At 41.2% G+C, this 25,371-nt stretch overlaps 1 protein-coding gene across 1 annotated transcript in view; it reads left to right on the plus strand.

Annotated features, from left to right (window-relative positions):
• LOC116749060 (aromatase) overlaps positions 1–25,371 on the plus strand; it is a 49,676-nt gene that overhangs the window by 8,370 nt on the left and 15,935 nt on the right. Inside the window, exons 2-3 of the mRNA XM_032623002.1 lie at positions 7,946–8,128; positions 14,137–14,287. Of these exons, the coding sequence (XP_032478893.1) occupies positions 7,984–8,128; positions 14,137–14,287 (296 nt within the window). The 5' untranslated portion in view covers positions 7,946–7,983. The remainder of the gene's footprint in view (positions 1–7,945; positions 8,129–14,136; positions 14,288–25,371) is intronic.

Raw genomic sequence — 25,371 nt, forward strand, 5'->3', positions numbered from 1 at the left:
TTACTGAAAATAAAGACTCAACATTCCATTGTGGAAAAACACAGCAGAGGGGAGTGGCCAAGACTGACGGAATAGGAAGACCGTGACCTCACCTCCTTCCATGGGCACTCCAAAACTGTAAATATTTACAGAGCAACTATCCATGAAAGTGATCTGAAGGCTAGTAGAAAAGATCTCTACAGCTAAAGATATAAAGAAGGAACTATAATAGGACAGGTAAGAGGGGCATATATGGAGTATAGTCAAGACCCATACCACCAGGTAGGTGACCCACCAACAGGAGGATAATTAAAATTGCAGAGATGCCCCCCAATAAACCAGTGGTCTGGGGCTCACACTGGACTCCCCAGCCTGTGGTGGGGGTGGAGGTCCTACGCTGGGAAGACAAGCCTCCAGAACATTTGGCTTTGAAGGCAAGTAGGGCTTGCTTTCAGGAGACCCAGAGGGCTGTGGGAAATAGAGACTCCACCCTTAAAGAGTGCACACAAAGCCTCACATGCCCCAGGACCAAGGGCAGAAGCAGTAATTTGAAAGGAGCTTGGGTCAGACCCAATGGCTGATCTTGGAGAGCCTCCTAGAAAGGCAGGAGGCAACTGAACCTCAACCTGGGGATGAAGACAACCAGCAGCAGCCATTTTGGGGAGCACATCCCACCACAAGGACGCTCGTGCTGGTAAGCACAGTTTTGGAATTCTCCCTCTAGCTTATTAGCACCAGGACCAGGCCCATCCCCACTAGCGCATTGGCACTAGTCCTGGAACCTCCCAGGCCAGGAAGCTAGCTGGGTGGGGACACAGCCTCACCTACCAGCAGGCCGGCAGCCCTAGGAACCCCTGAGCTTCTAGCCACCCTGGGATCTGGCCCTACCCACAAATGAGCTGGCACTAGCCCTGGACCCAGCTTCACTCATCAGGGAGGCACCAGCCCTGGGATCACTTGGGCCCCAGCCCTGCCCATCTACAGGCCAACATCAACTCTGGGACCCCTGGGGCCCTGCAGCTAGAGACCCCAGAACCCATCTCTGCCCACCAGTGAGCTGGCAGTAACTCAGGACCTGGCTTCACCCACCAGTGGGTGGACAGCAGCCTTAGGACCCCCTGGGCCACAGCCCTGGGACCACCAAGGCCCTGAAGCCAGCTGTGTCAGGATCCAGTGTACTCACCAAGGGGCCAACACCAGCTATGGGACCCCTGGGCCTATAGCCAGAGAACCCAGGACCTGGCTCTGCCCATCAGTGGGATGGCAGTAGCTCCAGGACCTGGCCTCACTACTGGGTGGGCACCAGCCCTGGGAAACCCTGTGCCTGAGCCCCACCCACCAGCTGGCAAAACAACAACTCCAGGATCACAGCAGCCCCACAGCCAGCCACGTCAAGACCCAGCCTACCCACCAGCAGGCAGACACCACCTCAGGATGCCCCGGGCCCTGGCCCCGGCCAACAGCAGACCTACAGCAGCTCCAGGTCACCTTGAGCCCCTCAGCCAGCCATGTCAGGATTTGGCTATAAAATATATGTCAAAAACAATAAATTTTGAGGGGAGGGAGAAAATGCAGGGTTGTTAAAAGGCATTCAAGCCTTTAAAAAATCAGCAACTTAGGGCTTCCCTGGTGGCGCAGTGGTTGAGAGTCCGCCTGCCGATGCAGGGGACACAGGTTCGTGCCCTGGTCCGGGAAGATCCCACATGCCGCGGAGCGGCTGGGCCCGTGAGCCATGGCCGCTGAGCCTGTGCGTCCGGAGCCTGTGCTCCGTAATGGGAGAGGCCACAGCAGTAAGAGGCCTGTGTACCGCAAAAAAAAAAAAATCAGCAACTTAAAATGACTATATATATATATAACCATATACAAACCTTTTCGTAACCACAAACTAAACATCTATAACAGATACACACAGAAAAAAGAGGAAGGTATCCACACATAACACTAAAATTAGCCATTAAATCACAAGGGAATAGAGCAAAAGAAGAAAGGAACCAAAAAAAACAAAAGAAAAAAATCCTCACAAAACAAGCCAAAGAGAATTAACAAAATAGCAATAAATACATACCAATGAATAATTATTTTTTTATCTTTTTTTTTTTTTTTGGCTGTGCTGCGCAGTATGTGGAATCTTAGTTCTCCAACCAGGGATCAAACCTTTGACCCCAGCAGTGGAAGCACGGAGTCTTAACCACTGGACCGCCAGGGAAGTCCCCATTTTTTTTTTTTAATAATTACTTTAAATGTAAGTTGACTAACTGCTCCAATCAAGACACAGAATGGCTGAGTGGATATGAAAACAAGACCCATATATATGCTGCCTACAAGAAACTCATTTCAGATCTAAAGAAACACACAGACTGAAAGTGAGGGGATGGAAAAAGATATTTCATGCAAATGGGAAAGAAAAAGAAAGCGAGTGCTTATATCAGACAAAATAGACTTTAAAATAAAGACAGTTACAAGAGACAAAGAAGGACATTACATAATGATCAAGGAATCAATCTAACAATAAGTCATAACAATTAGAGATGTATATGTACCCAACATGGGAGCACCTAAATACATAAAGTGAAATATTAACAGACATAAAGAGAGAAATTGACAGTAATACAATAATAGTAGTGGACTTTAACACCCCACTTACATCAATGGACAGATCATCTAGACAGAAAATCAATAAGGAAACACTGGCTATAAATGACACATTACACCAGAATAACTTAACAGATATATAGAACAGTCCATCAAAAAGCAGCAGAACACACATTCTTTTCTAGTTCATGTGAATCGTTCTCTAGGATAGATCACATCCTAGGCTACAAAACAAATTCTCAGTAAATTTAAGAAGATTGAAATCAAATCATGTATCTTTTCCCACCACAAAGCTATGAGAATAGAAATCAACTACAAAGCAAAAACTACAAAGAAAACAATATAGGGCTTCCCTGGTGGTGCAGTGGTTGAGAGTCCGCCTGCCGATGCAGGGGACACGGGTTCGTGCCCTGGTCCGGGAGGATCCCACATGCCACAGACCGGCTGGGCCCGTGAGCCATGGCCGCTGAGCCTGCGCGTCCGGAGCCTGTGCTCCGCAATGGGAGAGGCCAAAACAGTGAGAGGCCCACGTACCACAAAAAACAAAACAAACAAAAAAACCCACCACAATATAGAGGCTAAACAATATGCTACTAAACAACCAATGGGTCACTGAAGAAATCAAAGAGGAAATTTAAAAAATACCTGGAAACAAAGGAAAACAGAGCAGAAATGAAAGAAATAGAGACTAAAAAAAAAAAAAGAAAATATCAATAAAACTAAGAGCTGGTTCTTTGAAAAGATAAACAAAATTGGAAAATCTTTAGCCAGACTCATCAAGAACAAAGAGGGCCCAAATCAATAAATCATAAAAAGAAGTTACAACTGACACCACAGAAATACACAGGAACATAAGAGATTACTCCCAACAATTATATGTCAGTAAGATAGACAACCTAGAAGAAATTAACAAATTCCTAGAAATGTACAATCTCCCAAGAGTGAATCAGGAAGAAATACAAAATATGAGCAGACCAATTACCATTAATGAAATTGAATCAGAAAAAAAAAAACCTCCCAACAAACAAAAGTCCAGGACCAGATGGCTTCATAGGTGAATTCTACCAAAGAGTTAGAAGATAGTTAACACTCATTCTTCTCAAATTATTCCAAAACTTTTCAGAGGAAGAAACACTTCCAAACTCATTCTACAAGGCCAGCATCACCCTGATATCAAAACCAGATAAAGATAACACACAAAAAGAATACTACAGTCCAATATCACTGATGAACATAGATGTAAAATTCCTCAACAAAATATTGGCAAACCAAAGTCAACAATACATTAAAAGGATCGTATGTCATGATCAATTGGGATTTATCCCAGGGATGTAAAGATGGTTCCATATCTGCAGATCAATCCATTTGATTCACCACCTTACCAAACTGAAGAATAAAAATCGTAAGATCATCTCCATAGAAGCAAAAGATCTTCTGACAGAATTCAACATCCATTTATAATAAAAACTCTCAACAAAGTGAGAATAGAGGGACCATAACTCAACATAATAGGCCATATATGACAAGCCCACAGCTAACAACATATTCAGTGTTGAAAAGCTGAAATATTCTTCTCTAAGATCAGGAACAAGACAAGGATGCCCACTCTTACCACTTTTATTCAATATAGTTTTGGAAGTCCTAGCCACAGCAATCAGAGAAGAAAAAGAAATAAAAGGAATCCTCATTAGAATGGGAGAAGTAAGACTGTCACCGTTTGCTGATGACTTGACACTACACATAGAAAATCCTAAAGACACCACCAAAAAACCAAAAAAAAAAAAAAAAAACCAACAAAAAAAAACTAGGGCTCAACAATGAATTCAGTGAAGTTGCAGGAGACTTCTGCAAGAAATCTGCAGAAATCTGTTGCACATCTATATACTAAAAAGAAACTAACAGAAAGAGAAAATTTAAAAAGCAATCCCATTCACAATCACATCAAAAAGAATAAAATACCTGGGAATAAATCTGACTAAGGAGGTAAAAGACCTATACTTGGAAAAGTATAAGACACCAATGAAAGGAACTGAAGATGACACAAACAGATGGAAAGCTATATTGTGCTCATGGATTGGAAGAACTAATAATGTTAAAATGATCATACTACCCAAGGCAATCTACAGATTCAATACCAGCTAGAAGGGTGGGATAGGGAGGGTGGGAGGGAGGGAGATACAAGAGGGAAGAGATATGAGGATACATGTATATGTATAACTGATTCACTTTGTTATAAAGCAGAAACTAACACACCATTGTAAAACAATTATACTCCAATAAATTGTTAAAAATAAAATAATAAAAAATAAATTAAAAAAACCACACCCATAACATTCTTCAAAGAACAAGAACAAGTAATTCTAAAATTTGTATGGAAACAAAAAAGACCCAGAATAGCCAAGACTATCTATCTTAAGAAAGAAGAACAAAACAGGAGGTATCCCACTCCCTGATTTGAAACTATACTACAAAGCTATAGTCATCAAACTAGTATGGTACTGGTACAAAAAACAGACACATAGATCAATGGAACAGAATGGAGAGTGCAGAAATGACTCACACTTATATGGGCAATTAAGCTACAACAAAGAGCAAAGAATATACAATGGGGGAAAAGACAGCCCCTTCAATAAATGGTATTGAGAAAACCAGACAGCTACATGCAAAAGAATCAAACTGGACTACTTTCTCACACCATATATAAAAATAAATTTAAATGGATTAAAGACTTCAAAATAAGACCTGAAACCATAAAACTTTTAGAAGAAAACACAGACAATAAACTCTTTTACATCAGTTTTAGCAGTATTTGGGGGGATATGTCTCCTCAGGCAAGGATAACAAGAGCAAACATAAATAAATGGGACTACAGCAAAAAATCTTTGGTACAGCTAAGGAAACTATCAGCAAAATGATCACCTACTGAATGGAAGAAGATATTTTCAAATGACATATCCAACAAAGGTTAATCTTCAAAATATACAAAGAACACATACAATTCAACATCAGAAACACAAACAACCCAATTTTAAAATGGACAGAGGACCTGAATAGACATTTTTCCAAAGAAAACATACAGATGGCCAACAGGCACATGAAAAGATGCTCAACATCTCTAATAATCCAGGAAATACAAATCAAAATCACAATGAGATATCACCTCACACCAGTCAGAATGGCTATCATCAAAAAGAGAACAAATAAGTATTGGTGGGGATGTGGAGAAAAAGGAACCCTTGTGCACTGTTGGTGGGAATGTAAATTGTTGCAGCCACTATGGAAAAAAGTATGAGGGTTCCTCAAAAAATTAAAAATAGAAATACCTGTGACCCAGCAATTCCACTTCTGGGTATTTATGGAAGAAAATGAAAACACTAATTCAAAAAGATATATGCACCCGTATGTTTATTGCTGAATTACTTACAATAGCCAAGATATGGAAGCAACCTAAGGGCTCATCAACAGATGAACAGATAAAGAAGATGTGGTGTGTGTGTGTGTGTGTGTGTATAAAATGGAATATTACTCAGCCATAGAGAAGAATGAACTATTACCATTGGTGACAACATAGATGGACCTAGAGGGCATTATGCTAAGTGAAATAAGTTTGACAGAGAAACACAAATACTATATGATTTCACTTATATGCGGAATTTAAAAACCAAAACAAATATAACTAAGCAGAAAGAAAGTCATAGGTACAGAGAAAAGACAGGTGATTGCCAGAGGGGAGGGGTCTGGGGGAGGAAAAATATAGGTGAAGGAGATTAAGAGGTACAAGTAAGTGAATTATGGGTATGAAATGTACAGTGTGGGAATATAGTCAATAATTATGTAATATCTTTCTATGGTGACAAATAACAACTAGATTTACCATGGTGATTATTTTGAAATGTATAAAAATATCAAATCACTATGCTGTGTACCAGGAACCAACATAGTGTTGTAGGTCAATTACACCTCAAAAACAAACAAACTCATAGAAAAAGAAATCAAACTTGTGGCTACCAGAGGCAGGGGGTGGAGGGATGCGGAATTAAATGAAGGTGGTGAAAAGGTACAAACTTTCGGTTATAAGATAAATAAGTACTAGGGATGATAAAGTACAACACGATAAAGATAACTGGGAGGGAGACGCAAGAGGGAAGAGATATGGGGATATATGTATACGTATAGCTGATTCACTTTGTTATAAAGCAGAAATTAACACACCATTGTAAAGCAATTATACGCCAATAAAGATGTTTTAAAAAAGATAATTAACACTGCTGCATCTTATATGTGATAACTGTTAAGAGAGTAAATCCTAAGTGTTCTCATCACAAGAAAAAAATATTTTTTTCTATTTCTTTAATGTTATATCTGTATGAGATGATGGATGCTCACTAAATCTATTTTGATAATCATTTCAGGATGTATGTAAGTCAAATCATTATGTTGAACACCTTAAACTTATACACTGCTGTATGTCAATTACATCTAAATAAAGCAGAAAAAAATATGCTTTCCAAGAAAAAAAAAAAGAAGAGAAAACCACATCAGAATCAGCAAATCAAACTGAAAATTGTCCTGCACAGGAGACCAGCTGTCGTAGGGAGCTCGGTTGCTGAGTGGCACCTGAGCCTACTGCTAGTGGCATCAACTATGTCCTCTCTTTTCCTCCTGCTTCCCCACTTCTTTTTTCTTCCTCTCCTTTTATTCTTCCTCTCCTATTCTTCTTTCCTACTACTTCTGTCATAGGCCCACGTGTACTGCTTCATCAAGTCCATGGTGCAAGATTTAAGCTTCGTCAAAGCCAATAGGAAAAGATTGTCCTGAGTGAATCATGTTGAATTCAATAGACAACCTGAGAATGCCTCAGTGATGCCCATGAAACACCTTCTTACTGAAGAAGCTTACCCTTTGGGGGAAGTAATTTTGAGCAAGGAAGAATATTGGGGAATGCTTTTTTAAAAAATTTATTTGGCTTGAAGGGAAAAAGATTGCCTAAACAAAATCTGCTGATGAAGTCATAGAATGACTCCACCTCTGGAATGAGCTTCAGTTTCATGTATTTTGGTAAGAAATTTGGCTCTCAATTGGGAATTCAGTCACTCTACCCACTCAAGGGCAAGATGATAAGGTTCTATCAGACCAAGCGTCTAAACGAACCTGAGACTCTACCAAGGTCAGAAATGCTGCACTTCAAGCCAAAAGATCTGTCTTGGGCTTGCTTGTTTTGACTTGTAACTATAAATTTGTCTTGTCTAAGTGTCCAATCACATTATAAAACAGAACGTCCATCTCTACAGTACAGCATCCTCTGAAGTAAGAGGAGTCGTAAATGTACATTTTGGGGCATTCTCTAATTTTTCTGACCCTCTGATTTCCACAGGACTTTAAGTTGCTTCCCCTGAGTTCAAGCAATGCAAGATGGTTTTGGAAGTGCTGAACCCAAGGCATTATAACATCACCAGCATGGTGACCGAAGTTGCACCTGTTGCCAGCATTGCAATCCTGCTGCTCACTGGCTTTCTTCTCTTGGTTTGGAATTATGAGGACACATCCTCAATACCAGGTAAGTCAGTCATTTATTTCTGTACCTAAGAAGATTGTTTTCTTGGGCTTTTGATCCATGAGGGTAAAGGAAATTTTGCAAAACGATGAAGAGCAAACTTGGGAAGATGGCTGAAGCCCACGGCACATAAGCAAATGAGGACTCAGGTGAAAAAACTTTAGCGAATTATCTGCACACGTTTTTTGAAAACATTAAAACAATACCTTACATAATCCCTTCCAGTCTCCACTTTGCTTTGGTAGAATAGACTTGGCACTAGTATCCTTTAAAGTAAGTTTAAGATGGAGTGGAGCAAGGTAAAATTCCAGGATTGTTTTTTTTTTCTTTTGATTCAAATTCATTCCAGTTTTGCTCTAAAGGTGAAAAAGTCTCTGGAATGCCTTCTGTACAGATTTCTGTCTCCCTCCCACTTTACCTCATCCATGTCCTCTGCCCTCTCTTTTTTTTGAACTTATTCCTTCTCTTTATCCAATTCTTCATTTTTCTTTTATTCTTGGGCATGGTGGTGATGTTGGTGCCACCATGAGGGCTGGATGGGACCTGGACAGAGGGAGAAAATTGGGGACCACTATAGTTCCCTTGAAAACCTAAAAAAAACTTCCACAAGCTCTGTGGATCAATCAAAAGTAGAGTATAATATAATTATCCAGATAATCCCAGTAGAAACCCCATCCCTCCACATTACCAGATTAACTCAGAATTCTTAGAAATATCAGACGGTTTTTTAGTTTTCAGGGAAAACTCCTCATAGCAGGCATCTGTCCCCAGTTCCATAAGATATCCGATAAGGCTTTATTTCAAGAGCAGAGTCATTACACACTTTCAAGCGTCGTGGGCCTCTTCACAGAGTGATGTCGAGTGGGAGTGTGGCGCTGCTGCAAAGTGCCCTGGGTCTGGATTCTCTATTGTTTTCCAGAGAACTGACTGTCTCTCTGCCCAATTCAGCCTGGTATTTTAGTTTACTTTAAGGCCCAGTGGAATGGAATGTTTAGTTTGTTTTGTTCTCTACTCCTGATGGGGGTCTGAAGGAAGACTGTTCCACAGTCTTTTAACTTGAACCCCTTCCCCACCACTGCTCCTTCCTCACTGGATTTCTCCTCCCCCAGTGGGCACCCAAGTCAGGGTCGATGAAAGGTGGAGGTGAGGAAGGAGGTATTTTTTAACAACTCCCCCCAGATGTTTATGTTGCAGGTGATGGTAGAACTCCCTTGGACCTTTGGGGAGGGGCAAACACAAGAACTGGCATCCCTGAAGCCCTGGACCAGGAGCCTAGGTGGTAGCTCACTCTGTCCACCACCTCTGGGCTGGGGACATCATGCTGTCATACACTGACAGTCTATGACACTATCACATAGTCCTGTGGTTCTCAGCCCTGCCTGAGGAGGATCCCCATGTGGGTTTTTGTTTTTTTAACATCTTCCCAGGTGGCTTTCCTGAGCAGTCAGGGTTGAGAGCCACAGAATGGAGCCCAACCCATTCCTTTGACAGAAGGGGAAACTGAGCCTCAGAGAAGGGCTCTGCCTTGCCCAGGCAAACCACTGTGACAAGTATGAGTAACTGTGGAGTTCAAACTCCTCATTTCATGGGGGAGGGGTTAAAGCCACAGAAGGGAGATGGCTTGCCAGCATCTCAACTGGAAGGAAAGTGGCAATAGGGGGAGCAGAGGAACCACCAGGAAGACCTAAATCCCAGGTAGATGATCATTTTGCTACCAGGGAGCTTCTAGTTCCATGCTTTCCTTGGGAAAATGTGAGGTCTGGTCAGAACCTTCTAGTTCTAGAAACCTCTGGCCCAGGCTGAGATCCCGCAACTCCTGGTTGGGGAAGGGAAGGTGAGGACACTGGCCTTGTTGGATGGGTCTTGCTGACCAATACTTCTGAACTCCTTTTGCCAGATCCCTCCAATCACTGGCTCTCTGGGTTCTTAGCTTTATACATATGGGAAATCTCAGGGTCAGTGAAGCCAAAGAGTTGAGAGGGTACAATGAGCCAAAGCCCTCTAGTAAGTTACAGTTTTCAAAGCAGTTTCACACCCACTTTCTCTTGTGAACCTCTGGGTTCACAAGTGTGTTGATGCCTATTTTACAGATGAAGAAACTGCGACTTAAAGAGGCAAGGTGTCCATAACAAGTAAGTGATGAAACTGGGACTCAAATCTAAGCTCCTGAGAGGCCCTGCATTATCAGGTGATGGGGACAGGGGCGTCGAGGAGTGTGCAAAGGTGACACACATAGGCAGAGGACTTAGTGACAGCGAGGGCCATGAGGGCTCGGAGAGGAAAGAATCATTCCTATTTGGGGGTTTTGTAAGCTTCAATTTGGGGAAACTGACCCAGTTCACTGATCTCTGCCAGGACTACAGTTGCCTGGCACCTGGCAGCTCTCCCTTCCCCAGTGATACAGGGCAATGCCCAACCTTGCACGTGGGTCCTCTCCCCCAGAGGCCCTCTCTGCCCTGGGCACCACATTCTTTATGGGAGCACTGGAAAAAAAGGACATGGCAATAGTCTCCTTTTGCTCATTAAAAATACAGAAAATACACAAATAAACATGTCATCACAGACAGGACAAGAAGTAGGATGTTAGCAGCATCCTGGAAACTCCTCTTGTGCCTTTTCAATCATACCCTCTCTCATTTCCAGAAGTAAATAACCTTCTATTTCTTAACGATCGCTCCCCTGCTTTTTTTTTAATATAGATTTTTCACCTAATTTCATATTCCAAACAACATACTTTAGTTTTGCCTGGTTTTACATGCTTTAGCAATAGAATCCTACATTATTCTTCTGTCTTGCTTTTTTGCTCACTTTTTTGCCTGTGGGTTTCATCCAGGTTGTGGCATGCAGCTGCAGTTCATATGGTATGCAGTTATATGAACACCCCATGGTTTAATCTCCCATTCTACTGTTGATGGACATTTAGGGTGTCTCCAGCTTGGGGCTATTGTGAACAGCGCTGCTATGAACATTCCTGTGCACTGGATTCTCTAGGGTGTACACCCAGCATGGAACGTAACAGCTTCTTGATTAGGACAGAGGGTGGGAGGCCCCAGCTGTTGGCTTCATGGAGGCCATCTCTGCACAAAAATGCAGTGAAGTATTTACTGCTCCTCTGAGGGTGTGCAAGAGACTCCTGTACTCACACATGCCTAGATGAGCATTCCCAAATCTGAGAAGCAGAGAGCAGTGTAATGTGGATACAACCAGAGTATTTCCCTAATATTCTACCAAAATTTCTCCCCCCCACCCCCAGAGCATTCTTCTCTCCAACCGGAAGGTATAAGATATACACGTTAACTGAAAGGATCATATTGTGTGATAATTATTTGATTTTGTGCTTTTTTTCACATTCCTTTTCCCTGCCCAGGATCTGATGGGGACCTAGTTATACTTACCATACCATCACGGGTCCCTAACTTGGAGCTAGTGTCTATACCTAGTAAGATTTCAGGGTTTGTTGGATGAATTAAGTTGAAATACGATTGACTGCTGAAGACTCAAACTCTGATTCTCTTATGGTTAAAACAGTCCGGTTCTCAGCCTTAGCAGAGTTCATCACAATCTCCCTTTTTCAATAGATACAGCTCTTCACTGTCATATTTTAAATTTGATTGGCGGTTTCCAAATACTAAGACTTTCCACATAGCAACAAACATTTAGATAAAACATGGAAAGTGCAGCCTTTCATTTGTATGTCTTTGTGCCTCATGGCCATAGTATATGAAGTAAATCTTTGTTGAAAAAGTCTATTCCCAAATAGACTGGTGTTTGACTTCACATGGATTAAATGTATGAGATATAAGATATTTTTCCATTTTTATCAAAATGTAAATACACCTAAACTATTCTAAATAAGGATGACATTTAAAACTTCATTCTTTACACATGTCTAATAAATTGTAAAAATTCATTCAGGAAACATTTATTGAGGATCTACCATGTTTCAAGCTGTAAATACAAAGTGTTTTGTTAGGGCTTCCCTGGTGGCGCAGTGGTTGAGAGTCCGCCTGCCGATGCAGGGGACGCGGGTTCGTGCCCCGGTCCGGGAGGATCCCACATGCCGCGGAGCGGCTGGGCCCGTGACCCATGGCCGCTGGGCCTGCGCGTCCGGAGCCTGTGCTCCGCAACGGGAGAGGCCGCAACAGTGAGAGGCCCGCGTACCACAAAAAAAAAAAAAAAAAAAAAAAAAGTGTTTTGTTATTATGCATATTTGTATTGATAAAAGGTCAGTATGTCTGATTAAATTTTAAGGAAATATGTATACAATCAAATCAGCTTATTTCTTTTTGAGAACTCAATGAAATTAGTTTAATATAGAGTCCGTCATCTGACTATATAACTGTATAATGTAGTGTTATGAGAACAATCTTAAGATTAAGAACCCTTGATCCAAAGAACTCAAATTCTTATATTGGTTCTATAGACATTAACAAAGAACTTTAAAGACAAAAGAACCTGGTAGTATTTGCTACATTAATCCTGCTAATGCAAAGTTATGGAGTAAACCCTGTTTGCCAAATTTGGGACTGAACTTCCACTTTAGATGAGTCATGCAAAAAGTCAGATTATCTAAGGAGTTCACTGGTGGCCTAATGGTTAGGATCCCTAGCTTTCACTGCCATGGCCCACGTTCAGTCAGGGAACTGAGATCCTGCAAGCCATGCTGCACAGCCAAAGAAAACAAAACAAAACAAAACAAAAACTTAGATTATCTAAATTATTATAGCACTGTACTGTCTCAGACAGTTGTGTGAGTTTTGGCTCCAGGACTATTTCACTGACAGAATGGAATTAAAGGAGTAAGATACAGAAATGGTATAACTTTACAATAAAACTCGTAAAACCACTCCAAACAAGCTTCTGACGAACTTTTCACCACCACCACTAAAATCAAGCTACCAAGTTTGTTCTCTGATACAAGCAACAGCAACTCCCCTGGCTGCTCACCAGATTCACACTCCTCACAATTCTGTCATTGCCTACGTCAGCAAGGGTGTAAGGGCCATGGCTCTTCACTAAAACCACATCACTGGACTCAGACTCTGGTCTAGACACAGATCAGACCCACTGCCTCATTCCTCAGTGCTTAGCTTTATTTCGTCTAATGAGATTTAGCTTAAGATTCTCTTCTTAAACCAAATCCTTTTTTAAGGAAATAAAAAAGGAATGCATGCTTTTTATTTTTTAAACCCATTTGTTTACTTATTTATTTTTAGCTGTGTTGGGTCTTCGTTTCTGTGCGAGGGCTTTCTCTAGTTGTGGCAAGCGGGGGACACTCTTCATCACAACATGCGGGCCTCTCACTATCACGGCCTCTCTTGTTGCAGAGCACAGGCTCCAGATGCGCAGGCTCAGTAGTTGTGGCTCACGGGCCTAGTTGCTCCGTGGCATGTGGGATCCTCCCAGACCAGGGCTCGAACCCGTGTTCCCTGCATTAGCAGGCAGATTCTCAACCACTGTGCCACCAGGGAAGCCCCAGGAATGCATGCTTTTTGTTTGGACATTGTCTTTGCAGGCCATGTTTCTCACAGTTAAAAAGATGACACCAAAACCACAAATTAACTCAAATCCACCCACTCCATTGACTGGTGCTTTCAAACCCAGTTTTCAGACAAAACTAGCAGCCAGACAGATCTGTCAACTTGTCACTTGTCCTGGCTTCCATGCCTGTTACCAGAGGGACTGATCGACTTGTATTTGAAACCCATAGACACCGTTTAACACAGCAAGAATAGACTAGACACCTATTGCAGTTTGTTCAGACAGAAGTGATTGAGACCAAATGGAACTGGTGTGGTGTCAACTGGACAACTTTTTACTCATAGAGCTGTGAAGAGCCTCATGTTAACTTGTGTTGTGGTTTTAATCATTTTGTGTATGTGATTCACCTCTATACATCAGAAGATGTAAAAGGACGTGTAGATATAAAGGAATAAGAACAACAGTAATTTAAAGTACTTTGTCTTTTTGGTGTTACGGAAATACTGACTGTAATCTGATGACTTTCCTAGGTCCTGGCTATTTTCTGGGAATTGGGTCCCTCATTTCCCACTGCAGGTTCCTCTGGATGGGGATCGGCAGTGCCTGCAATTACTACAACAAGACATATGGTGAATTTGTGAGAGTCTGGATATGTGGAGAGGAAACCCTCATTATTAGCAAGTAAGTCTGTTAATAATCAGTGACATATTTTAAAAATCAAGGCTGGGATATTTCCTATTAAAAATCAAACTTATTTTGATATTTTGCCATCTTTGTTTCCAAAGTTATGTTTTCATTACTTAAATAAAGGTGAGTGATTCCCAGGCAAAAATCTAACATTTGAGACAAGTAGAATAACTGGGTCTTGTTTGAAGCCAGAGGTACATATAAAGAACTCTGGGAAGACTGAAAATTATTCAAAATCTCTCTGAGCAGTGAATGTGGAAACTTAGAATACAGGTGATTTGGTTCTGACAAAACACACTTGAGGGAGAGGTATTATCTTTTATGCTTTCCTATTTCCTAAGATTTTGGTCTTAGCTGTACAAGTAAGCATCAAAACAAACAAACAAGCAATAATAGCAACAACAACAAAAAACACCTGAGGAAAAAAATTCTGACTGTATCAATTCGCTGATGTGTTTCTAATGCCAGGCTACTCAGAAACTCTGGGAGGATAGACAGCAGATGAAGAAGCCATTCATACTCTGCTCTCCTATTGGTGACTGTGTGCCAGTGTCCTTGCTGAGTGATTTTACATAAATTAGGAACAATATTGCCTATTAAAAGAAATGGTATTCTCCTGCTCCCCATACACTTAATATTTTCCAGATAACTTTAGCAGACTGAATTTACTCCAGGGTTAACAAAATATGCATTGACTAAAGAACTAGCTTTGTGAAATATTAGTTTTCTTACTGATTGATCATGGAAAATGAAGAGTTTATAAGAGAGCACATATCATAGATGTTCAGCTATCTTTGCTAGATTTTTAGCAAAGCTATCTGCCAAAATGTCTCATGAATGAGTTTTTACATTTATAATCCCTGACAGAGATTTACCCACAAACTAAGACGGACCAGGGTGTTTTACTGATTTATTAGAATTGTTTCTTCAGATACACAGACTATTGCCCAGAAGTAAGTGAAGCATTTCTGGAAACTGCATTGATTTTTTTTTCAGGCCATGATGATATACATCATTTCTGAAACTACCATGGTGAACTCAAAGCCCAATTCTTTGAACCAAATACTTGAAAGAAGGGAGCAGGGGAGAAAAAACATGTTATCCTTCCAAATATTTCTACCTATCCAAGAATGTTATTTTCAACCAAACTAATATCTCGGTTTTTGCCTGTTTTTTTTTTTTCCATTTCACTCAGTTTGGTGGTGTAAAAGTTTGAAGAGTAGCTAAGGCAGACCATGTTACACATCTAACCATAAATAGCTTCAGGTGGAAATGTCATTTCATTGGGTTCACAGTGAAACACCCCAGGGCAGAGGTTCTCAGACAGTGGCCCCCAACCAGCAGCATCCACGTATCTGGGAACTTGTGAGAAATGCCCATTCTTGGGTCCCACCCTGACCCACTAAATAAGAAAATCTGGGGGCGGGGCCCAGCGATCTGTTTCCACGAGCCCTCCAGGTGATTCTGAGGCACACTCCAGTTTCAGATCCACTGCTCTAATGGCAAGGCCAGAGTTACTCTTGGATTTTACTTCTCTTGGTCTATGGAGCTCTGCCTAGCCAAATTTAAGTGAATCTGATATGCTCTCATTTTCAAAATCAACACTTTACTCACTTGTGCAACTGACTAGAGCCTCAAAAATGTTCTGGAACAGATGGCGATTGGGCTTGGCGGACTGGGACACTGCCTTCTGCTCTTTGATCCCCCAGCACAGCAAGTTGCTTTCCAGCCCTCCTCAAGTCAGTGTCTGCCTTCCCTGTCACCGCTTTCCCTCAGATACAGGCAAAGGGACCTGCAGGATATTCATCCAAAAGGATCACGCCTGCAGCTCAGTATCTAGAGCAGCGCTTCTCACCCAGGCTGCACATTAAAATCACCCAGGGAGCTGTTCAAAACCCCACTGCCCAGGCCACAACCCAACTGTTACAGTCTCTTGATGGGGTAGACCCAGGCATCGGTAGTGTTTAGAGCCCCAGGTGATTCCAATGTGCTGCAGAGCTTGAGGGAGGAGAGAAGGTAAGAAGCTTCTGGGGCAGGGGGCCTTTCCCTGGGGTTGGGGAAACACCTAAGCAGGTTGGAGGGGTTTTGTGTAATCTTCTTACCCCTAAGTGTAGCTCAGGTGCTGGGAGTGCAAGACTAGACCTGGAGGGAAGAATGAAGCACGTGAGAAAGGACCAGAGGACCAGGACAGAAATTGCTCTTAGACACTAGGTACTTAGATCACCAGATAAATTCCCAGGAACCCCAAAGGCAATTCCTGTAACAGGACCCTCATTACAGCACAGGTGGCATCTGATCACTCTGCTATCTTAGTTAGGGAAGTGACCTTAGCCACCCTGACAGGGTCAGGTGCTGATTCACGCTGAGGACCTGGACAATAACCCGCCCTGCCCTTCCCCCAGCTCTCCCAGTTCTTTCCCTGTTCTGTCCTCATAGGCTTTTCTCTGGTTGGAGTCTGTGTTCTCTATAATTGCCTCCGAGCCGCTCAATTTTGTTGTTAAGGGCTGAGCTCCCTGTGGGAATAGGACATGTTTGTCCCCATCTCCTTCCCTTGTCTGCTCTTCAGGTCCTTCCAGAACTACCGGTACCTCTTGAAAAGACTTCATTGGACCTCAGAAAGCCTTTTCTTTTTCTTTGAATAGTTTGCCAGATTTTTTCTCTTTTGAAAAGTTTGACATCTGTAGTCATTACAACTGTGCTGAGATTATGCCCCAACTTTCAAGTCAGCCGAGTTCTGAAGTCGGGGGAGCTGCAGAACTTCGGGGGGCGGGACGTCAGGCACAAGTGCTGCCGGGATTCTGCCTGAGCAACTGGGCGCTCTGGGGGGAGCTCCACCTGATCATCTTAAAGTGCGTAAAGTGTGCAAGATTCCCAGGCGGGGATACTCTAAATTACTGAGGGTCTACAGACGTTACGCATGACACTTTATGTCGTGTGTATGTATTAGTGTTTGTAATAGTATCAAAAAGGAGAATGTGGGTAGCATCCATAAAGGGGAGCTAGAACTTAACATGCTAACTGGGGTCAAATTTGCACATCAGTTAGCCATTTATATACTAATTATTGTTATAGTATTTGTATGCCTGTTTTAATCATGTATAAATTTACAGGGAATTCATTCATTTATTTTGTAAGCATCCACTATTGAGAATTTATACTAAGCACTGGATGATCCTAATCTATCATAAGTCATTATTGGCTCTCCATTAATTCATTAAATAAATATTTATTAAGAACTTATTATGTACAACAGGTTATCATGAACAAATCAGCCCCAAATCCCTGCCCTTGTAGAGAAATATATTGTTACAGTGTTAATACACCAACAATAACAGGGTAAAACATAGTATAGCAGTAGGGTGAATGACTGTCTTGGTTTACTTGGGACCAGAGGATTTCCCACGTTGTGGGATTTTTAATCTAAAACTCAGATAGACCAGGATGGTTGTCCACACTATTAGCAGGTAGATATGGGCTATACAGAAGATAAGGTGGGTGGAGCAACTTCGGGATGGGGAGAAATCAGGATTCCATTTCATATATTTTGACTTGACTTGCCTAGTACCGCCAAACGGGAAGTTAAGAAGGAAGGTCAGAAACTAGCAAAGGAGGCTGAGAAGGACAGCCACACAGAGAGGGGAAAACCAGGAGAGTGTGGTGGTCTGAAAGCCAGGCGAGAATGCATGTCAGGGAGGATGGAATTGTCAACTCTCCAGATAGTGCCACATGACTGGACAGAGATGTGAGCATTGCATTTAGCACCAGGGAGGTCATGGGTGACCTTGATAAGGGCAGTTTCAATGGAGTTCTGGGGGCAAAAGTCTGACCACTGTAGAGAATGGGGAGAGAAGAATTGGAGGCAGCAGGTACAGACACTCTTTCCAGGAGTTTGCCATAAAGGAGGCAGAGAAATGGAACAGAGCTGAAAGGGATGTTTGGTCCAAGGAGCTTTTATTTGTTAAGATACAAGATATTATGACATGTGTGTTTTGATGGAAATGATGAGTTACAGCGAAAGTGTTGATGCAGCACACAAAAGGAGTGTGCCAGGTGAGATGACAAGGGGGCCCAGGTAACAAGTGGACGTGGCCTTGAAAAGGGACACGCAAGTTCATCCACAGTAACAGGAGGGAAGGCTGAATATATGGGCACTGATCCTGGTGGTTGGACTTGCAGAGGTTCCAGTTGCTTCTGTTTTCTCAACAAAATAGGAAATGAAGTCTGTAGTTGAAATAAAGGTGAGAAGTACAACACTGGGGGACAGAGGAGACAGGATATAACAGTCATCCAGGAAAGCGAGAGAGTGACTGGACTTGGGAAATGTAGTAGAATTGCCAGCTGCACTAAGGGCTCACTTGAATTGAACTGAGACCTGCCAGTGTGTGTGTGTGTGTGTGTGCGTGTCCATGTGCATGTATGGTTTTTTCCCTGGCCCCATTCAACTGCCAGGTGCAAGCACAGAGTAAGCTAAACTGAGAGTCGGATTTAGCCAGGGTTGAGGTTTTACCAGGCAACTAGGACAAAGTAAGCAGAGGGTCAAGGGACTTGAGGATGCATGGAAGGGAGAGACTCTAATGATCGACAAGAAAATAGTTTTCCAACTTTCTAGTAAGAAAAGTTCAAATGAACAGGAAAGTTAGAAGAGCAGTCCTCCCCCATTTTTCCCCATGACCTTGACCTTCTGAAAAGACCACATCAGTTGCCTTACAGGATGTCCCACATTCCAAATCTCTCTTACTGTCTCATTATGGTGTCATTGAACATATTCTTCTATTCACGATATTGCTTATAAACTGAACACTAGGTCTATAGGCTCTATTCGATTCAGGTTAATTGTTGTGTAATAATACGTTCCTGTTAGTCCTACGCAGTTCACATTGCATCACATCAAGAGACCAGGGAAGGTGTTCCCATATTAGAGATACTAAATTTGGTCAGCTTAGGGTGGTTACACTCAGACCTCTCTGTTACAAAGATTCTTTTTCTCTTGCAGTGACCTCAGTATCAAACCTGGGTAAGGATATTAGAGGGCAAAGGACAGGGAAAATGTGGTAAGATTGATGGAGTGTAAGTCACAAGCACAGAACAGGTCTACACAAGGCAAGTGTTTATAAAATTTTGGTACCAAATATTCCATTGATTGTCTCCCTTTTATTCCTAGTACTCATCAATCTTGAATCTGACCACAGGTGTCTGAGTTCTTTAAACTCAGAATGGGAGGGTGGCTTTTTCTTTACCACCTAAGGACTTACCTCCTGGCTACTTTTCATTTTGAAGAGACAATAGGTTTGCCATCGTTGGAGATGTCTTTTGACCTCAGTCACATTTCAAGAAGAATAATGACCCCCAGGGATCAGGCATCTTATACTACCCACTGTTCCTTCTGAGGTTGGGGACTCACACTGTCTCTCCTCAGTGGTAAGAAGTCCTCACTCTCCCAGTCAGTCAGTCAGTCAATGTAACATCTCCCTCACCTGGTGTTACAGGCCGGCCTGCATTGTGGGAAGGAGGTCTCTACTATTCTCCTTAATGTCAGGAGAGCTCTGGGCTGGCATCCCTAGTTCATCACCAACCTTCCCTTCTTCACTTTCCTGATTTACTCCAGTTAGATAAAGCCTAATTTTCGTAAGTGATCTTGTTTTAAATTGTTTGTTCTTAGTCACACTTGGCTTGCTGTGTATATCACTTCTGTCTTGCCTATTTTGTTCTTTGCCAAGTCAGAGCCTCTATCTCAGGATAACTGAGATGTTGGCGCCCCCTAAAGAACACATCGATTTTAAATGGTAGTTCTTTATTAACTAACATTTAACTTAGTTTAAATTTGGGTTCAAGTTTTTAATTGACCAGTAATTCCTCAAAACATATGGACAGACCAATGTGTTTTATGATATACTCAAAAGCTCTAAAGGTCAGAGCAGAAAAATAGTATTGTTTGTCAACTCATCACTTAAAATTTGTAGATCTGAGTTTGTGAGTATAGAGTATACAAATTACTTACTTTCTGCTTTAATTATAGAATGAGGTAGTGGAAGGTAAGAAAGCTAGAGGCCTGAAATCTATTAATTAATAAGAATTTCAGTCTTTTGTATAGCATGGTGTTTCCATACAGGACAAAATTTTGGCTAGTTGGTCAAATTAATTCCCTGGAATACAAATAGAAGCATCTGGATTTTTGTTTTTTGCTTTTATAGCTGCTAGGAAGATAAAAACTTGTCCAAAACTTAGGGTAATTTGAATATTATCTGGAATTATATCAAAAGTATATTTGACTTAGTAGAAAGTATTTTGATTTGAAAATAAGATTTTCTTCCTGAAATATATATCAAGTAAATAATTTATTCATATAATAATTCTGTCTTCATTTCACAGAACTGCCATTATTTCAGGGCCTTTCTTTTAAAGTTTAAATGGGAGCTTGGAATCCATCACAAATGTGTGGGTTTGGCTAGTACTTAGCCCACAGCATTATCTACTCAGCCAGAGCTGAGCTCTTTTAGCCCAGGGTCTCCTATGGCAATATGTCCTCACAGGCATTTACTGAACAACCTCATTAAGGCAAAGTCATCCGTTTAGGAGCCAGTTGCAATTTGGATAGAGAGGAGCTAGTGAGAAGATGGCCACCCTAGCCCAGTGCAAGAACAGTTACGTAGGTTATAGTAGCTACTCCCCATCTTTGAGGGTTATGTGTTCAGAAGACACCCATAGTAGGAGAATTTGCAGTTGAGAAACAGAATTTTAGTACAGAAGTGGCGAGGAAGAACTAAAGTTGTAGTGAACACACGAAAACGTGTACAATATTTACTTCACCAAAATAAGGGAAAAAATAACAACTAAAATAAAGTTAACACCAGAAATATGTTATGCATCTTGAATTTGCACAGTTGAGCACTGTGCAATTCCTTCCATCTTCTATCCCCTGCACACCAGATTCTCCCTCATTTGCAGTTATCAAAAAGATATTTATAAATATATTTTACTTTCCTGCTATAATATACATATTTTCTGTTTATTCCTCTGCCCAAATGTTTGGTTCCTTTCTGATGTCATGATTTGTGTCTCTGAACTGCACTCTGGCCTTGGAGACATGGGATAATGGGTAATCCTCATGTGGGAAAGTTCTGGAAGATCTATTTTAACTTCCCTAGCAGACCTAAGCAGGTTAGCTCTCGAGCCTTGAAATTAAGGGTTCAATCACTTTAGCTCTGCCTATGGCAGCTCCTCACCAGAGCATACAGGATGGGCAACTTTTATATACTTTCTGGCTCCTGCCCTGTAAACATGGCCAAAACACAGACTAATGCATTGGCTTTCTTCATTCATGTCTCCTGTAGCTGCACTGCAGAAAACCTCTACTCCTTCTCTGCTCTCCACTCTTTTTATTTCCCAAACTCCACTTCCTTTTTCTGATTATCTCCAAGAAAAATGCCTATCAATTTAAAGCTACTCGAGTGGAAATTTTTTGAAGTTGCCGAACTGCCATGCTTACATGTTACTAAGGGGAATTTGCACTTGGCCATGTGGTCCATGTATAAACACTGTAATCTGAAGAGCCTGTTGTCCTGCCCCACAGAGGAGTCTGGATAACGTGCTTGGAACAGCTTTGCCAGCATTGGGAGGTGGAGGGTGATACATGAGACCTTGTCTGTGCCTGAGCACAAACCCTGTGGTCCTATTGTCTACTCAGCAGCAGAGTCAGTCGAGGGCCCCACACCTCAGAGGTGGCATTACCAGGGTCATAGGTAAAAAGGCTGGAACTTGGAGGGAGGTGGCTGAGACATGACTTCTCTTTCCTCCCTCCCTCACCATATCTAGGTGCCCCTGTGGGTAAGGATTTTGGGGTGGCTGTCTGCACCTCCTTCTGCCCTGGTCTGTCTGCCGTGTATCCTCACTGAACTGACTTTCCTCGTTACCTTTAGATAATCTTGTTTGATTTCTCCAAGGGGTGTTTGGTGTTCAGTCTTCGCCTATAATACAAACAACTGGCACTTATGAAAAAAATGGACATACAAACACCACATGTCCGGCTTATATCTTCCTATGCTCTGATAAACTCCAGCCCGTCTGTGTTCATACCCCCTCCATCTCACTCATCATAAGGAGGGTCAACCACATAGCTTATTAAGAAGGACATTTTGGACTTCCAGCTTCCTGAGCAGTGCTCATCATGGTCACAGACACCACTTAGCCCTCACCCAGGTAGCCTGCTTCTGTCTAGGCCCTGCATGAACCTTTTCCAACCACAGCCCCTTTCCACAGGAAATGCAGTCACCTGCAGAATTTCTTAATTTTTCTCTTGGTAGATGAAAATTAGTTTATACCACCCACACTTGATTCTTAACTTCATGAGTTCCCAACAGACATTCTTTTCTTCTAAAGTCCCTCTTTTACTGAGCAGTGAATGAGGAGTCTCTCTCCTCCCCAAATCCTCATAAACATAGGTTCATCTCAGCTGTTTCCTCTCAAGCCTTCCCTGTGCTGCTTGCATCCACTATCTAATAAACCCACCCCACCTTTTATCCTGAAGAGAATAACTATCCATTTATGCTTTCAATTATTTTAAAATATTATTCATTAATTTTATTCAGGGCATATTTATCACATATGTACATTGGCAGATCTAATAAAAGTAAGCAAAATAAACAATGTGAAATCAGGGGCTTTTATAATTATTAGCATTTTTACATTTTATAGTAGCTTATAATATAGGTGTTATTATTTGTGTCAGTATTGAAAATAAAGGGAATAAATGTTTTCCCCAATGTCATATATATGGTAACTATTGAGGTCAGGATGCAGACCCATACCTTTTGGGGGTGTTTTTGAGTTTAGTCTTATTGAAGTAGAGTTGACTTACAATGTTTTGTTAGCTTCAGGTGTACAGCACAGTGATTTAGTTATATACATATATATATATATATATATATATATATATATAGGCAGACCCATATGTTTTGTTTTGGGTTTTTTTTGACTTTAGTCTTTTTAAAATTTTTGATTGAAGTAGGGTTGACTTACAATGTTTTGTTAGCTTCAGGTGTACAGCCCAGTGATTCAGTTATATATATTCAGTTTTATATATATATATATATATATATATATATATATATATATATATATATATACACACACACATTTTCAGATTCTTTTTCCTTATAGGTTATTACAAAATATTGAGTATAGTTCCCCATGCTATAATGGTAAGTCCTTGATGGCTATCTATCTCATATACAGTAGTGTGTATATATTAATCTCAACCCTCTTTCGCCTTTGGTAACTGTATGTTTGTTTTCTATGTCTGTATCTTTCTGTTTTGTAAATAAGTTCATTTGTATCCTTTTTTTTTTTAGATTCCACATATAAGAGATATCATATATTTTTGTTTGACTTACTTCACTTACTATGATAATCTCTAGCTCCATCCATGTTGATGCAAATGGCATTATTTCATTCTTTTTAATGGCTGAGTAATATTCCATTGCATATATGTACCACATCTTCTTTAACCATTCATCTGACGATGGACATTTAGATTGCTTCCATGTCTTGGCTACTGTAAATAGTGCTGCTGTGAAAACTGGGGTGCATGTATCTTTTCCAATTATAGTTTTCTCTGGACATATGTCCAGGAGTGGGATTGCTGGATCATATGATAACTCGATTTTTAGGTTTTAAAGGAAACTCCATACTGTTTTCCATAGTGGCTGCACCAATTTACACTCCCACCAACAGTGTAGGAGGGTTCCTTTTCCTCCACACCTTCTCCAGCATTTGTTATTTGCAGACTTTTTAATGATGGCCATTCTGACTGGTGTGAGGTGATACCTCATTGAAGTTTTGATTTGCAGTTCTCTAATAATTAGCAATGTTGAGCATTTTTTCATGTGCCTGTTGGTCATCTGTATGTCTTCTTTGGAGAAATGTCAATTTAGCTCATCTGCCCATTTTTTGATTGGTTTTTTTAAATTGAATTGTATGAGCTGTTTGTATATTTTGTAAATTAATCCCTTGTCAGTCGCATCATTTGCAAATATTATCTCCCATTCTGTAGGTTGTCTTTTTGTTTTGTTTATGGTTTCCTTTTCTGTGCAAAAGCTTTTAAGTAGGTCCCGTTTATTTTTTTAAATTTATTTACTTTTTAAATTTTTTGGCTGCTTTGGGTCTTTGTTGCTGCACGTGGGCTTTCTCTAGTTGGGGCGAGCAGGGGCTACTCTTCATTGCTGTGTGCAGGCTTCTCATTGCGGTGGTTTCTCTTGTTGCAGAGCATGGGCTCTAAGCATGTGGGCTTCCGTATTTGCAGCACACGAGCTCAGTAGTTGTCACTTGCAGGCTATAGGCGTGCAAGCTCAGTAGTTGTGGCACACAGGCTTAGTTGCTCCGTGGCATGTGGTATCTTCCCAGACCAAGGCTCGAACCCATGTCCCTTGCATTGGCAGGTGGATTCTTAACCACTGTGCCACCAGGGAAGTCTGGTCCCATTTATTTTTGTTTTTATTTCCATTAATCTAGGAGACATATCTAAAAAGATATTGCTGCAATTTACGTCAAAGAGTGACCTCCCTGTGTCTCCCTCTAGGAGTTTTATAGTATCCGGTCATACATTTAGGTATTTAATCCATTTTGAGTTTATTTTTGTATATGGTGTTAGAGAATGTTTTAATTTCATTCTTCTACATATAGCTGTCCAGTTTTCCCAGCACCACTTATTGAAGAGACTGTCTTTTCTCCATTGTATACTCTTGCCTCCTTTCTCATAGATTAATTGACCATAGGTACGTGGGTTTATTTCTGGGCTTTCTATCCTGTTCCATTGATCTATATTATTGTTTTTGTACCAGTACCATACTATTTTGATTACTGTTAACTCTGCAGTATAAACTGAAGTCAGGGAGCCTGATTCCTCCAGCTCCGTTTTCCTTTCTTAAGATTGCTTTGGCTATTCAGGGTCTTTTGTGTTTCCACACAAATTTAAATTGTTTTCATTCTAGTTCTGTGAAAAATGCCATTGATAATTTGCCATTGCAATGAATCTGTAGATTGCCTTGGGTAGTATAGTCATTTTAACAATATTGATTCTTCCA

This window comes from Phocoena sinus, chromosome 2 (assembly GCF_008692025.1).
Source record: "Phocoena sinus isolate mPhoSin1 chromosome 2, mPhoSin1.pri, whole genome shotgun sequence".
In the NCBI taxonomy this organism is placed as follows: Eukaryota; Metazoa; Chordata; class Mammalia; order Artiodactyla; family Phocoenidae; genus Phocoena; species Phocoena sinus.